General features: G+C 42.0%; 1 protein-coding gene across 7 annotated transcripts in view; it reads left to right on the forward strand.

The window, feature by feature from the left end:
- Utrn (utrophin) overlaps positions 1-13,719 on the forward strand; it is a 504,577-nt gene that overhangs the window by 420,354 nt on the left and 70,504 nt on the right. For all 7 annotated transcript variants that reach the window (XM_087911817.1, XM_087911819.1, XM_087911818.1 and 4 more), the window contains 2 exons: positions 8,466-8,527; positions 10,529-10,603. In XM_087911817.1, coding sequence (XP_087767943.1) covers positions 8,466-8,527; positions 10,529-10,603 — 137 coding nt within the window. The remainder of the gene's footprint in view (positions 1-8,465; positions 8,528-10,528; positions 10,604-13,719) is intronic.

Here is a 13,719-nt window from a genome sequence, read left to right on the forward strand (position 1 = left end):
TGTGTTTTTGTTTTCTGTTTTTCTCTTGGTATCTTCCAGAGCTCTTTGAATTCCTTTCTGACCTGTCCAGTGTGTTCTCTGTCTCCTCCAATCTCTTGAGTGGTAGAAAATTAGAGTAGAAATTCAATTTTAGGAGTGAGTTTTCTTTAGCGCCTTCATGTAGTTAATCTACGTGTGCTCTGTATGTTTGCCCTGGGTAAACTGCTTACATAGTATAGAGGAGCGAATCAGCGTGAATTTCTTTTGGAACTGTGGACCTAGCTTAGGCGGTATAAGAGCACTGGTTTTGCCTAACTAAGGGTGAAGAAGATGGACTGTATGGGAAATTCCAATACCCAGCCAAACATGGAAGTGGAAGCTCATGAGGGTGTTTATCCGCCAGCAGCAGCCGCAGGTCAGAGGCAGTTTACTTTTAAGGGTTCTAGAATACTGAAACCAGAACCAAAGGAGTCCCCAGCAAAGGAATGATACACAGTGTGAGATAAGTGTGCTTCTCTCTGGTAATCTCCCTATAGGAGTTTTCCTCCCTTCCTTTTGTCCAGGGCACATATTATCATATTATATTCCCAGACTCCAGATTTATAAGTGGTGGTCCTCGGGACACACTTTGAGTACCTTTCAAGAGGTTTGAGTTTGTGTATTTTACTTTAAGTGATAAAGAAATAAATGAAATCGAAGTGCAAGAAAATGCGAAAATCTATTTTACTAAGAAATGGTCTGTGACTCACTATTGGAAAATAAATATTTAAAACTCACTGAGCCAACTCCACTGATTGGGAGTTGCTCTATGAAAGGATTTAAGTACCTTGGGAATCACTAAATTTCCCCTGTGTTTGGAGGCAGCCTCAGACCAATGAGCACAACTTGGCCAGCTTAGGGAACCAAACAGTGGGCAAGCAGGCAGTCCGACATAGCTGGCTACCGAAAAGCTGTCAAGGGAAGCATCTGGCAAATTCACCACTGTACTGGTTAACTGAGATTTTGGTTAATGTAGACAGAGCTGACTTTCTAAAAACACCATTGCCTTGCCTAACATCCGTATGCACGAACGCTGGCTTAGAAACTTCTAGATTCCTTAGCAGCATTGCTTTGTGATAACACCACCATCTCAGTTTGAATTTTCTTTTTAAAAATTTATCAGCGATAAAGAATGGCTCAGTGATTAAGAGTATGTGTTGCCCTTGCGAAGGACCCAAGTTTGGCTCCCAGCACCGACGCCTGACTGGGTTACACACAACTGTCTATAACCCCAGCTCCAAGAAAGTCCTCTAGCCTTTGGGGGCACCTGCACTCACATGCACATTTCCCTCTTGCACACATTTAAAAATAAATCAAATTTAAGTTACATTTATTTATGTGTTTATTGTGTCTATGTGAGGGAAGGGATTGCCACAGTACATAAGTCGGGTGAGAAGACATCTCAAAGAAACTGTTCCTCTCCACCCACCACGTGGGTTCCAAGGGTTAAACTTAGCTTGTCAGTCTGGGTGGCAGACACCTTCACTTACTGAGCCATACTGCCAGTCCTAAAGTTTGCTCTTTTTTTAGGATCAGGACCATATTCAGTTCCTAAATATCTGCCATGTGGCACAAAGGATTGCTCTGGAGGCAGCCACAAAAGAAAGAGTGTGTATGTGTGTGTGTGTGTGTGTATTCTTCATTTTGTGAATATTAAATCATTAAAATTATTATTAAATTGAGCAAAAGCACAGAAAGTAATAATAATTAAAAACTGTAGAATAAATAGAATACCTTCTGTTCTGCCTCTGAAGTAAAATAATATAGAAGAGGCTTCACGTGACCATCAGGAACAAATTCGAGGTAATGAATCTGCTTTACAAATAAATGAGCAATTGAAGTGGTAGATTTTTGTCATTGTTGTTGAGGAGTTAATAGATGTGCATTCACCTTTAGAAAGGACATCACAAGGCTACATGATAAGTTCCTTTGGTAAGGTCATACCCCTCATGTCGCTGTCCTGAGTCAGAGCCATGCCAGGCTCCCCAGGGCCAGGGCAAAGGCAGATGACTGATGGGATGGGTTGGGTAGTTTGAGTCCCCTTATATGAGGATCAGAGGGAGGTGGAGGTGTGCAGCAGAGGCTGCTGGGGTTCCCTATGGGTTCTGGGGCCCCTCTGTTTATTATGTGTGTACATGTTTACCCTACAAATCGATCTTTAGTGCCCCTGCACCAAAGTGTACACCCGGGTCCACCCATCCTTAGAATTAATTCTGCTACTTAATGTGAAACCGAGTACAGGCAAATCTTCTCTCACACTTCTCTACCAACTATTCTGTCATCCCTGCCCACAGTATTGGCTTTCTGAATTTGGCAATGTAGTATGCCTATTTCTTACAGCCTTCTGCAAGCTGTGCCTTTGGACTTGCTCCTGAATCTCAAATTATTTTAAGTGCACTTTACAGTTGAATCCAACAGAGTTCTTCACTGTTTATATTTTGTATTTCCTTCCTCATGTCCTTATTACTAGGAGGAGCCCGTGACATCTTTTAAGGAGCGTTCTGACCTTCACAGTTTGTCTCGTATGAATTATGGACAAAGCTCTCTCTTTTGGAATTTTGACAATCAGGTTTTCTCCTTAACCCTGTCAGTTTGTAATTACATCTCCAAAAAAATGTAATTACATCTCCAAAAAATGCGATCTTGAATTTACTGCCTTCAGAAGTCCAAAAGATACGTGCTTGTGGGGTCTGAGGAGCTACCTATAACCTGGGGAACACAGAGTTACCCCTCATTCTCATGCACAGTCTATAGCCTGGGGAACACGGAGGGGTGGAGTTACCCCTTGCTCTCATGCAAGTGTGATACTGCTCACAGAGTGAGGCCTCAAGAAACATCAGTGAGCCCTCAGGTACTAGATTTTCTTCTTTTAGCCTGTACTTGAAGAAACCAAAGATTGAGCAGCCGATGATGGTAAATTACCTCCTCTTAGATCTTTGAGATGAAATTACCCAGTTGACTGCTGTCACTCTGGACTGAAGGCATCGGTTTCATTTCAAGTTTTCTGGTTTGTACTGGAGACACCTGTGTCAAGCTTATTGGTTGGCTTCTCTTGCTGGATTCCCTGACAACCTTTATAAAGCCTGTGTAAAGCGGTTGTTACAATAAGACCAGAGCTTATGTTTCACCTTAATCAGGTTTATTATCTATTTTTTCCTTATCATTTCTTATCTTCTAATGTACTACATAACTTCCCTAGGAAATTTCTTATCCCGAGATAGGGCCTTCCCACTGGGCACCTTGGGGCGTGTTGATAGTTTTGATAAGAGCGAAAGTTAGAAGCCAGGTGCAAGCGGATTGAGTAGATAACATAGCAGCAGGAGGTAGAACTGTTGCGTAATAGACTGGTTTGTGGAGCCGTGGGAAGGGGGTGAGAGCCAGCAGAAAAAGTTTTTCGGTGTGTGTGTGTGTGTGTGTGTGTGTGTGTGTGTGTGTGTGTGTGTAGGGCTATAGCATATTTTTTTGAGACTAGTTTTATTGTGAGGTCTCATAATACAGTACAATTTTTTTTTTAAAAAAAAAAAACCATTGGGAGCGGGGGAACTGGCCAGTATTATATCAGTGATTCTCAGTTAAGTGGGAAAGGAAGGCAGGCAGAGGAGGGAATGGCATGGATTTGGAAGCAAGGAGATAAAATCCTCATCTGTCAGTTTTTAAGTTTCCAGTGAAGTACAAGACAAAGGCAAGAAAATATTGGGGCGGGAACCCCTTTTCCGTCAGGAAAGGAGAAGGAGGCAGGAAAGGGGCTATTGTCTTGGAGTTTAGGGACACTAGTACACGACACAGTAGCAGCCAGCGGTCTGAGGCTTAGAATCAAATATTTAAAGTCGCGGTAGTCTGTCTCTAGAGTGGTTTTTCTCCATCCTTTTCAGCCACAGCTGCTTCGGTTCAGAGAAGGCAAAGTCATTGAGCAGATCCAGGCCTGAGATTTGCTAGGGGTGAGAAGGAAGGCAGGGCCATAAAACTGCTTGTGGTGATTATAATGATGGAGTGCCGCCTCAAATCTGGATGGACTCATCAAGAAATAGTTTAAAAATCTTAATTCTGCAAATCCAGTTCCATATCAGGAACTCAGGCTTAAATCAGACCATCTGTGCTCAGAGCCTCGTTCCTTCCCGGCCCATGGACCCCGGCGAGTTATCTGAGTGACTTCGACTCTTCTCTTCTATGTCTGCAAAACAGTGAGCATAGCCTCTAAATCACAAATAGCATCACAATGTGGATTGAGCTGCACACACATAGGAAAGTACAGTTTGTTCACTAGAATAATATCCTATTTCTTAATTGATTAGTATCATTTATCCGGAAGCAGCCCTTTATCTCTCCCTTTGCCCAGCAGACAAGAAATCTTTCTTTCCTGTGGTTGTCCTGGTCCTAGCAGCATGGGCAGTTGCTTTTCTTCCATTTGTGCTTGTCGGTCTCCTCCCGTTTTTTGCTTTCGTGTGCCTTTATATTTATAGTCAGGAAAAGAGTAAATAACAAACCTTTGGGAATCCCATTCAGGTATAAAACTGGATAGGTAGTAGCAGGTAGATAGATTTAGCCCCGTCAGTTTTTGGACAGGAGGAATACCTTTCATTCAGTTTGAATTTTCAGCTGGGGAATGCGAAGGGATTCCTCTAAGGACAAAGAGACTTAAAAGCCATCTTTCCAGAGCAGTGGTTTGCCCAGAAATCCATCTCTTTCCTTTTTATCTAACAAACAAACCCACAAAGGTGGACTATGCAGTTGGTCGGTTCATGGCCTCTCTGCAGATTTAGAAGACAGCACTTTTGTGTTTCATTTGTTTGGATACTTTCTTGCATGATTTGCATTTTATTTTCTATAGTTTATGACTTATGAAATTACATATTCTCAATAGTAGCAGATAGAAAACTCTACTCCTCCTTAACCTAGTTCATTAAAAGGTATGGAATGCGTAAACTGTCAGGGTGAAGCTGTTACTTACAGTAATTACACCAAAGCACGGGTGTATAGCCTCAAGAAGGACTGTCCCACATGCTGATGGTTTTCAAAAGGAGCAAAGTCTTGACTTTTATGTACACAGAAAGAACAAGTGATTTCAATCAGCTCACTCACCTCTAGCATTTGTTCTTGTCTGTCTTTATGTTTATAACTGGCGTGAAGTGATCACTGACAGACATCATGAAATCCACTTGGAAGCATGACATTGAAGAGATGCTAGCAGTGTTTGGCTATATGTCCGTGTGTGGACATCATGTCTGTTGGATCATCTTTCACAACTAATTGATATGAGAGTCAGGAAGAAGTTAGAACAGACCCCAAGGAGGCAGAGAGCCACAGCTCTGTGGAGCAGGTTAAGGGGTGTGAAGATGAGTTTTCTCAGAGAAGCAAAGTTGGTAAGGTCTTCAGTGTCTGTGGAGCGATAACCGTTGCATTTCAGGGGACACGATTTGCAATCCTGTGGACAAGACTGCCCCGATGAATATTGTTTTCGACATTTCAAATAGTGCAGAAATAACATAAGCTTCACAGGGGACCCGGTAGAATTTTCCTCATCAAAGACCTCAACAGTTTTGTTATTTCTCCACCAATAGAAAAACGGAGATGGCTGGACATCCCGGTAGGAAGAGCTCATCTCTAACACTAGCCTGTGCTTCATGAAATTGTTGAATTTAAGTATTCATCTGGATTTTTTTAAGTTTTCATTTTGTTCTGGGTCAGCCTCCTGGACCAGTTGCATTTCTGAAGTAGAATTTTTGGTAGCCATATTACAGTGTGGCCCAATGGTGCCCACCAGCCTTCAGACTGCTCGGAAGATAGGCACTGTTATTTTCAGTGAAGATGCCACCTTGGTTCTGTTTTGGTTGCTTGCTCTGGGCAAGCTGGAAGCATTTTGGCAGGAGTTGCCCGCCAAGCAGTCTGCAGCTGTTCAAATACTTACAGCCTTAAGGTTTAGTGTAGATTTTGTTCTGACCCTCTTTCTGCACTTAAAAAGGAAGAAAAGGGAAAAAAAAAAAACCACACGCACACACCACCCATGTCTACTCTTTTTTTTTTTTTTTTTTTAGCTGTTGTTTTGTAAACCACAGCTTTTCCATTTGTAACCAGAGGCTGTGTTTACTTTAAGCCTTTGCAGTTCTGCCTAATGAATCAACTGGTACTGAATTCACAAAGGAGACTCCCTTTCCCTCCCTCCATCTGTTTGCCAAATGTGTGCACTCCCTCAGCTCCCGGGACCTGGTGCCTTCAGCACAGAGCCTTTAGCAGCATGCTTTGGAATTCTCAACTGTTCGCCTGACTGGCCAGTGGTATTTTGCCCATGTGGCCACACAGGGTTGTCCAAGGGGAAAGTTCACATCTGTAGTTTTAAAGAATGCATACATAATACTTAAGTGTGCTATCCAACTCTGCATTGCTGAGAGCTTTTGTTTGGCCCATGAGCCTTGCGATGGGTTGTGTATTTTTGAAGTAGTATTTTCATGAGGACAGAAATTGCTTGAATTAAAAGAAAAAATAACAATTAAGTCTTGGGCGCCTAAGATTGGCAACCCTTGGTTGCACAATGGAATTATACTACATTTTTGCCGAACTATTCTTTATCTCTTACTAGTGGCTGAGTTTCTGCCGAGTACATGATGACTGTACTATGAACTGTCATTTTAGGTCAGACAGCTTACATTTGCCCATGGTAGTATGGGTAGTTAAAAGATACTGCAGTTTTGCTGGTATTCATGTCAAGTAGACATACTTGCTCCTTTGCACCAGAGTTAAGCTTAAGAGTAGAGCAGCCAGATAGCTTTCCAACAGGTTCTAAAACATCTTCCCATCATAGACTTACTCTGTTTGAGATCCTCAGGACATTTTACCTACTATTTATTTATTGATACCCATTATGAATTACTACAGTGTTCTGTTATCAAGTATACACAGCAATGATTCTGGTTTTTGCCCAGGAATGCAAACTACTTTTTTGATATATTACATAGGTTATAAAAGCAATGCTTTCTCTTAAATTTGTTTTTATGAATATTTTAATATCATCTCTTATGTACTGTGCAATTTCATATAGCCTAGTAAACAGTTTCTTAAGAAGTAAGGTTCATCTCAGAAGTCTTTTGAGAACTATTAGATATTATTACTCTGTTATGGCCTAGATAAGGGACAGTAAACTATTTTTAAATATAACCCATCAAAGTTATGTGCTTTTAAACTCAACACACTTATGCACACACACACACACACACACACACTTGCTTACATCACACACATACACAAACACACGCTTACATATACACGCATACTTAGCTTAAGCCATATCCATTATTTGTTTTACTACCATCTTATTCCTTTAAGATTTCCAACTAATATATGAATTATAGCAGTAAAATAAAGATGTGTTTTCTGAATAAAGAATAGGACACATATGTAAAAATTATCCACTTCTTCTCCAAATGGAAGTACTGGTTACTGAATAAAGCTAGGAAGATGGAGATAGAACTAAAAAGACAAGAGAAGGACACCAGTGTAAAGAGAGACTAGAAACCTGAATGAATAGGGAGAGGAGAGCGAGCACTAGGGTTGAAAAAAGGGAGACTCAGTAGATGGCAGGGTGAGGAGATGATGTTCAGATTTAGTCTTCGTTTCTCTGCCCTTTAGAAATTTGATTAGGGCTTTTAAAGTGTAGTAATTCTTCATAATATGGTAGGTAACTCTTAACAGCCCTTCTCCTGTCAGAACGTCTGCTCTGAATGAAAATCGCCATCTGCCTCCAGAAATTATTCTGGAGCCCACATTGATTTGGCCATTCCCAGCTCAACTCCCAAGGGTCCCTGGTAGTCATTCTTTATGTCTGGGTTTTGAGTTGTAGCTGTTATTGTTTTTCAGAGAGAGAAGGCAGAATTTTATCTGTCTTTTTATAATACAGTTGCAGAAAATAAAAATGATTATCCAGAGTGTTTTTCATATGTGCATGTGTCTGTGTGATATGTGTGTTTCTGAGTGTTCCCATGTACGTGGGAGCAGGTGTGTGTGTGTGTGTGTGTGTGTGTGTGTGTGTGTGTATGTATGTGTCTGCATGTGTGGAAGTCAGGTGTCTTCCTTGACTCGTCTTCAGGCCTTTGTATTGAGGCACGATCTCTCACTTGAACCCAGAGCTCACCAAAGGCTAGCTTGCCAGTTTCCTCCAGAAATTCCATCTCTCTCACCTGTGCTGGGGTTATAAGTGGGTTTCCAAACCCACCCAGAACTCATGGGTACCGGGTGTCGGGTGTCTGTTTTCATCCTTATACTTGTAGGGCAAGCACTTTACTCTCTAAGCCCCTACTATCCAACCTTGAATATTTAATAATAACTGAGCTCTGGGTTTCTAGTGATTCATAACGGGTTTTTGCATATTTTGAAAATGTATTTGGGATTTTAGGAGACTAGCCGACGTTGTCTTTTGAAGTCTGTTGTTTATCTTTAAATTTCTGGTTTTCCTCCAGCCATCAAACACAGACCACCTGTTGGGATCATCCTAAAATGACTGAACTCTTTCAATCCCTTGGTGAGTATTGCTTTAATTAGCAGTGATGAGTGGGTCTACAGGGGCAAGGGCTGTATATTCATAAAAAGACATCAGCGTCTCACCTGCTCTTCTTGTATGGATGAAAAAGACTCATGTTGTGGCATGGCCAGATAGGGCCATGACAAGTTGCCACAAGAGTCCTGAGTTGAAAGGCAGCTGAACTCCTAAGGTCAACCCACAAAGCAAGCCTTGCCTTTTTTTCCCTAAGAGAATATGTGCTTTGGAAAGGCACCAGCCAAAAGGCACTTGGTTTGCCAGAAGAAATGTGATTGTTATAGGTCTCGCCTCCCTCGTGTTGGTGTTGACTCATCGTTCAGCTTTTCACACTAAAGAAAAGGAAAACACAGTAGCAATTTAATAATTTCATGTTTACTCATTTAAATCCTCTTATTGCTTTCTCTATGGGAGATTCTTGACAAATTAGCTTACGTAATATCATTTTTAAGTCATAAACTGCACTTCTTTTGACAGAGGAAGGCAAGAGCTCTGCTCCCGGGCTAATTGTCAGTGGGCAGTGACTTTCAGCTGATTTCTCAGACCGCCTTCTTCAGGCTGACTCAGTGTTCCAAGTTGACTCCTTGGGAAACTGAGGGAATTTCCGAAGGATTCTCAAGAAAAGTAGCATCCTGTGCCCCACCCTGTCCTCTTTCAAGAACAAGCACACACTTCTTTTTTTCCCTTTGAACACTGGGCTCTTGTTTGGTCATTGAGACCGCAGAAGAAAAGGAGGAGAAAAACCACTGCTTTACTTCATTTAAAGACCAAGAGAAAAAAAAATTAGTAATCTTTGAGATTTCTTCCTGTCAATCTGTCTTTATGATACAGGAAAAAATTGTACTAGTCACTGGTTTCAAGCTAGGAACGTGGATTATAGGGTTGTTTTTAACTAGATCTGTGAAAGAGCAGAAGAAGCAAAATTCATGAGGGTAGCAGAGCCTAGAAGGACAGTCTTATGAGCAGAGATGGACTGGCAGTTGACAGAAAACTGAACATCCTGGGGGCAGATGACTGTGAAGAAGCCCTGTGATTGGTCAGTCTGATAGTCTGACCAGTACTAGCAAGCACCCCCTTTCTTTTCCTCCGTAGAGTAGAAGGTCATGAAACCTTTCCCCATCCTCATGATCCCTGAAAGTAATAGCTCACACCCCTGCAACACAGGGCAGATTAAGTAGAGAAGCAGTGCAAAATCATTGGGTCAAAGCATTGTCTTATAAAAGAAGAAAAAGCAAGAAAATGTTATGTTCTTGTATAGGTGTGATGAAGCCAGTTAGAAGGCTGATTAGGCTAAGCCAACCGTTCTACTGGCAAATAGACTGAAGGAGAAGCCAGCTTAGCCGGTGTACCTCGGATCTGCCCCACCTCTTTATGTATTATCCTTATCCGCCAAGTGTAGGTAGCACAGGACACACACCACATGCACAGCTTCAAGAGGGGATGGAGAAGCCGCTTAGCCAGTGAATCCAGGTTCTGCCCGTGCTCTTTATGGTCCTCATCCTCCAAGTGTAAGACTTCAAGAGAGGATGGAGAAGGTCGGAGTGACCTCGGTTTTAATGACTTCAAGTTTCTATCATCTGTCCATGGAAACGGGGTCTTTTTTTTTTAAATTGACTTATGTTAGGGGAGAAAGGAGATGGGGGAATGGAGGTCAGCCCTTACCTCTCAGGCCTTTCTTGTCTCCTTTTTCAGTTCAAACAACTCAACACAGGGTGGGGCAGGAGGCTAGTTCAAAACCCACCACCTACTTGAAAATACTTTTCTAGAGCTTTCTGCAGAAGACTGTCCTGCCTTGTATCCCAGTAAGGTGTGAACAATCATTTGATTGCATTCATAAACTGATGTGAGATTAGGAAGATTTTTTTGTTCATTGTGAACAGATGGATTTTTCCATAATCCAAAAATAAGCAAATATGTTCATTCTTGGCATTCAGTATAAGTAAAATAATCAAGACGGCGTCTAACTCGGTCTCTTTTCCATTTCAGCTGATCTGAATAATGTCCGTTTCTCTGCCTACCGCACAGCAATCAAAATTCGAAGGCTGCAAAAAGCGCTGTGTTGTGAGTTATCATCTCTAAGTGACTCTCCTTGTTTTGGGGGGTTGCCTTTGTTGTTATTAGTGTTAAGACAAAGACAAATGAAGAGGGTGTGGTATGTTTGCTGATTCAATCTGGTTTTCAGCGCCCCTCATTCAGGGAGCTAGCCCTGTTGCTTCAAAGGCCTCTTGATTGGCACCATCAGTGTGGACTCCCGGAACAGATGAGCAATGCCACTTGCATTTGGAGTACAAAATTAATCGAAGCACGGGAAAAGCGTTTTCAGAAATTATGCTGCCACCCAATTTTAAAAGATCGAATCATTGAATCAAAGTAGGAGGCTGTTAAGTCCTTTTGGTCCACTTAAAACTGTAGGATTCCAAACTGTCTCAGTACAATCACGTAACAGAGAAATGCTAAGCAATCCCATTGCTCATCTGTCTAGTAACTGGAACCACAAAACTGATGGGGAAAAAAAAAATCTCAGTTTCCTTATAAATATGAAGAATTCATTCGGTGTCATTAATGAATTTTTCCTGTGGAGGGCATGCTCATAGGGCTATTATCTGGTGGTCACTTTACCCAAATGTAATTTTTCCCTGGAATATTAAAAAGTAAGCAGCTATGTGAATTCTTGTAAATAGAATATTGATTTATGCTTTCCCGATTCTGCCTTTGCTTGGATGATTAACCAAGGAACATTTAAGCCTTGCTAGATATTATTATGCGAAGTAACATATGTATGTGTACTTTGAAGATGGAGAGAATTGGAAATTCTATATATGCTTGTGGGTTTTTTTTTTCCCCTCTTTTAATAACTGATATCTGCCTGGGTTGCTCAGAGAGGCTTTGCAAACTACCCTCAAAAAAATGCTGTTAGGGCTAATGAATTTGCTTCTTAAAAACAATCAGTGGAGAGTGGCAGCTGACATGTCTCATCTGGCAAAAGTACTTTGTGTACACACCTAATGATGTCGATTCCCGAATCTCCTGTTGGAAGGAAAGAAGCAGCTCCTGAAAGCTGTGATCTGACCTCCATACGCACACAGCTGTACACGTGTACACTTGCGCTCTCGCTCCCTCTCTCCTCCTCTGTCCTCCCTCTATCCCTCTCTCCCTGTCTGTCTGTCTGACTCTCTCTCTCTGTGTCTCTCTCTCCCTGTGTGTGTGTGTCTCTCTCTCTCACACACACACATGCACACATACAAACGCACACACGCACACACATACACACATGCACGCAAACACACACATTATAAAGAAAATAAAATTTCAGATTTTCCAGATAGAAGTTATTGATACATTGTACGTTGGCTGGTGGAGCAGAGCTGAGCAAAGAGTTGTTAAATCACTTAGGGAGGGGTTAAATAAGGAAAACAAAGGGTTTTTGTTCTTGAATGAGAAGTCTGAGGGCTGAGCAACAGCAGGAGATAAACCGCAAAATCTTTTATAATCCCCACAGGCTCAAAGGTAGCCCTCAGGTTGTAGTGGTTACAGCAGGTGTTTCAGAGGGACCTGTTCAGGAAGAAGTTTGCAGACAGAGGAGGAGGGGTTGTCTGTCTGCTCAGTGTGTCTGCAGTGATCACAGTTTTGAGCCTAACATCTAGCCGTCAAGTCTAGGAGGTCTTTCCAGGCCTGGTGGTTATAAAATGAGGATAAGTGACTGGGACATGAATCCCCCACCAGCCAGAGACTGTACTGTAGCACAGCGAACTTGCTGCTGATTTCCTGTAATTCCTGGGGGGTGGGGGAGGGGGGCCGATGACGACGACCTGATCAGAACAGAAGAGCCGCCCCTCCAGTTTCCAAGCTAAAAGATGTTTTTAAATGTGCAGTGAAGAATGTCCCCAGTTTGTGCAAACTTAAATATCTGAAGGGCTTTCCTGGCAGCCACTGATTTCTGCTTTCCCACAGGGCTCCAGTCTGGGGCCTGAATAGCACTTGTCAGATTTACCTGTTTACCGAATCAGCCCCTTCCTCTCTCATCTGTGTTTACTGGAAATGCCCTGGCTCATCCTCTGTAAGTCTGTCATCCTTTATTCTTTCCTGATACTGTCAATGTATGCCCCTCTTTTAGAACAGTTTCATGCTCATCCTAGCAGCTTCTAATTTTTCCAGGGTTTTATGATAGACCTGTGACTGTTTTTCACTTGCTTGCCTTACATAATTATTAGTCAGCTGTTGGGAGGTTGACCTGTCTGTACACACAGTGACTTTCAGGTCCCGGTCACCTCTCATTTTGTGCACACCCCCACCCAGCATAGTGCTCTCTTGCCAGCATGAAGAGAGAGCACATTTGCCATTGTTCTGCCTTTCCTCATTGTTTGGCTCCAAGATCACTTGGGAGCTACAGCAAGGCAGGCAGCTCATTCCAACACTCAAAAAGCTCAAATTCAAAGACAGCGTTGCAGGTAGACATGGTGTTTTTAGGCTTATAGATTGATTTTTCCCTTAAAATCCTGTGACCTTTGCCTTTCCTGTCTTGGCTCTCTGTCCACTTTCTTTATTTTGCTCCCATCAACTCAAATTGATCTCTGACCTAGCAAGTTTTAACCTGTTTCTTCTGCCTAAAAGCTCTGGTTCCAGCTCTTCACGTTTGTAATCTCCTTGTGGCTACTGTGTGGGTCTCAGACTGGCAGCTGTGTTTCTAGTACATGGCTTCTCTGTACTCCCTCCTGGTAACTCCATCTCATCCCTCCCAGTCTTTCTTTTTATGATATTTTTTTTATTGTGCTTGTCTTAGGCACAATGACACTCTATCAGAATCATAATCCTTAATATTCTTTTTTACATACTTCTTGTCCGTCTTTCCAAATGATTTACATGTTTATGAGAAACAAAAGTCTGTGTTCTTGCCTGTCTGAGCCCTCCTCTAATTACTGGTATAAAACTGAAGTCACTAGGTCATACTAAACAAATTATTTGAGTTTGGCATAGGTGTGCACCAGAAGATATGGGCAAGATTTAAAGTCACGTTTTGTGGAAGTAAGCCTTATTACATTTGACTTATTCAAAAATTGTTATTATACAGCAGCAAAAGCTGGATGAACTACCCGTCCCCATCAACATGGCACATGAGAGCTATAAAACTAAGAGGGGAAGTCAAATGACAAAAGAAAGTTGTATAGTTCACTTCCGTT

Source organism: Myodes glareolus, chromosome 1, assembly GCF_982192425.1.
Source record: "Myodes glareolus chromosome 1, mMyoGla1.1, whole genome shotgun sequence".
Lineage (NCBI taxonomy): Eukaryota > Metazoa > Chordata > Mammalia > Rodentia > Cricetidae > Myodes > Myodes glareolus.